This window comes from Limulus polyphemus, unplaced genomic scaffold (assembly GCF_000517525.1).
Source record: "Limulus polyphemus unplaced genomic scaffold, Limulus_polyphemus-2.1.2 Scaffold9580, whole genome shotgun sequence".
NCBI classification, from domain to species: Eukaryota; Metazoa; Arthropoda; class Merostomata; order Xiphosura; family Limulidae; genus Limulus; species Limulus polyphemus.
The window spans coordinates 10,394-13,591 of record NW_013675190.1 but is presented as its reverse complement, the minus strand read 5'-3'; the positions used below and the strand labels follow the sequence as shown (position 1 = coordinate 13,591).

Genomic DNA, 3,198 nt, shown 5'->3' with positions numbered 1-3,198 from the left:
CAGTCTAAGATCAGTCAACCATTATAGTTATATCCAGTTAAACATCAGTCAACCATTATACTTATATCCAGTTAAACACCAGTCAACTATTATAGATCCATCGAGTTAAACACCAGTCAACCATTATAGTTATATCCAGTTGAACGCCAATCAACCATTATAGTTATATCCAGTCTAAGATCAGTCAACCATTATAGTTATATCCAGTTAAACATCAATCAACTATTATACTTATATCCAGTTAAACATCAGTCAACCATTATACTTATATCCAGTTAAACATCAGTCAACCATTATACTTATATCCAGTTAAACATCAGTCAACCATTATACTTATATCCAGTTAAACATCAGTCAACCATTATACTTATATCCAGTCAAAGATCAGTCAACCATTATACTTATATCCAGTTAAACATCAGTCAACCATTATACTTATATCCAGTTAAACATCAGTCAACCATTATACTTATATCCAGTCCTCAGAGTAAACACTTGGTTCCAGTTAATGTCAATATAAGAACAGTCTCCTCACAGTAAACACTTGGTTCCAGTTAATGTCAATATAAGAACAGTCTCATCACAGTAAACACTTGGTTCTAATTATTATCAGTGAAAGAACATTCTCATCACGGTAAACACTTGGTTCTAATTATTATCAGTAAAAGAACAGTCTCATCACTGTAAACAATTGGTTCTATGATCTTGCAGCTTCTTAACGGTTCAGATTATTATTTTTGTATGTATTCCAGGCAGTATCACACCATATGATTAGAAGCTGTCGATGTCACGGCATTTCTGGATCCTGTGAACTGAAGACTTGTTGGAGGAAACTGCCATCTTTTGCCAATATTGGTAACTATTTGAAGAAAAAATATGCAAAGTCAGTTCAAATATCTGTGAAGGCAAGGAGAAAACTTCGTCGACGAGGGAAGAGAAAGGTTCTCGTGAGGAAGAACGACCTGGTCTATTTAAATAAATCTCCAAACTATTGTGTGGAAGATCGGGCGAACAAGATCTTTGGAACAGCCGGTAGACTTTGTAACAAAACGTCACCAGGCCCAGATGGCTGCAACTTGCTGTGCTGTGGACGAGGCTACAACACCCAGGTGATAACGCACGTGGAACGGTGTCACTGCAAGTTTCATTGGTGCTGCTATGTCACGTGCCGCACTTGTAAAACCATAATGGAAATTTATACGTGTAAATAAGGGTTTTACTGAAAGCAAAAACTAACGTCATACGGGTTCAGTACCACATAGTTTGGAAACACAAAAGATTTGGCTGCATATTAGGCTTTGGGTGAGTTTCAGAGAGTAAAAGACCATGCCTAACATAGAAAGATCGGATATATAGATAGACTTCGTTCTAGGTTTAATATATTAAAGTTTATTTCAGTAAAAATAATCAATGCTGAAGAAGGTTCATACTTACTGATTAAATAACTAACATAAAATAAAAAAGCTCAAATTAAATCCAAACTTTCCAAGCGCTGGTTGCACAAGCTCTTACAAGAAAGGAGCTTAAATCAATTAAGCCTTGATACCAAAACACCATGAACATTGAACAAAGCCGAAATTTTCCAAAGAACTTTTAAACAATTTATGGTATATGTGTGTAAATAGAATGTGGGGTAGGATAGAGCGAGACCGTTAAGACTGGTCAGTTTCCTGTATAGCGTCTTTAATTCGGTTGATTTGTCTACTGGTGTTAATTTATAAAAACCAAAGATTTAACGTCATTGAGAGGTTTTTATAATGCTTTCGTTTCCAACAAACCAAAGGTAAACATATAATTCAATTATATTTATTAAATACTACAATTTAGAGTTGAAAAAAAAACTGTTTTAATTCACTTAACTGGACAATATACAAACATAAACAAATCGTTAGCTTGGGCATAAGTATAATGGTTGACTGATGTTTAACTGGATATAAGTATAATGGTTGATTGATCTTTCATTTACTGTGAGGAGACTGTTCTTATATTGACATTAACTGGAACCAAGTGTTTACTGTGAGGAGACTGTTCTTATATTGACATTAACTGGAACCAAGTGTTTACTGTGACTCGTAGGTCCTTACAAAGTGAATGGGACATGGGGGACTCGTAGATCCTTACATTAATGTATTTGTGATAAGCTAGTAAGGGTTAATACCAAGAATTCACATTATCATCTATGTACCAAAGGATACCCATGGTCCCCGCTAACACTTCACCTTACTCTTACCCAGCCGTTGTTTTTATCAATGAGTTTTTAAAGTTCTCTACATTACCGTCAATCTGTGTCGAGTATATGTAAGAAACTCAAGTATACTTTAAAGTGATTAAAATATTTAGACTTTATAGACAGATATCTGAGGTTGTTTTTCTGTGGTTTAGTTATTGTTTAAAAAAATCCTTTGTTCTATCAAAGTACCTCATTGGATGTTTTGTCGTCGGATGTATTTTAAACATCCACTAGCATATACATCATTTACATTTTCGGTTCTAATTTACACACAAAATTTTAGATGTTTTACAAGAACTTTTAAAAATTAATTTTGGTCTAGTGGTTGGTTAACTTATCGTGTGAGAGGGTCAGAGGTTCGAGACGTAACACCGCTAAATACGTTCTGCACTTTCAGCCTTGGGCACGTTGTATCAGTTTATAGTAGCGGAAAAAGCTCTTGTGGTGGCTAGTGCTGTTGGTTGGTAGCCCAAAATTAGGGACAGTTATACCTGGATCCTAAGGATCTCTGACCTGGCTGTTGAGCCCTCATGCGGATAAAATGTCGTTCAGGGCTGAAAATTCCAATTCTCACTTTTCTTAACTTTGATTTTTATTAGTGCATAATTATGTTGTTGTCTTACTAATGAGGCTGAACTTAATTTAATTTTAACATTAAACATCCCAGTAAACATTTGGTTCTAGTTATTATCAGTAAAAGAACAGTATCATCACAGTAAACACTTGGTTCCAGTTAATGTCAATATAAGAACAGTGTTCTCACAGTAAACACTTGGTTCCAGTTAATGTCAATATAAGAACAGTTTCATCACAGTAAACACTTGGTTCCAGTTAATGTCAATATAAGAACAGTCTCATCACAGTAAACACTTGGTTCCAGTTAATGTCAATATAAGAACAGTTTCATCCCCCCATGTCCCATTCACTTTAAAGATGTAAGGACCTACAAGTCTCTATGTTCCATTCAC

General features: G+C 35.0%; 1 protein-coding gene across 1 annotated transcript in view; it reads left to right on the top strand.

Moving 5' to 3' along the window:
- LOC106475985 (protein Wnt-16-like) overlaps positions 1-1,211 on the top strand; it is a gene marked incomplete at its 5' end in the record, with an annotated part of 9,070 nt that extends 7,859 nt beyond the window's left edge. Inside the window, one exon of the mRNA XM_013936661.1 lies at positions 753-1,211. Coding sequence (XP_013792115.1) covers positions 753-1,211 — 459 coding nt within the window. The remainder of the gene's footprint in view (positions 1-752) is intronic.
- Positions 1,212-3,198: the final 1,987 nt, after the last annotated feature.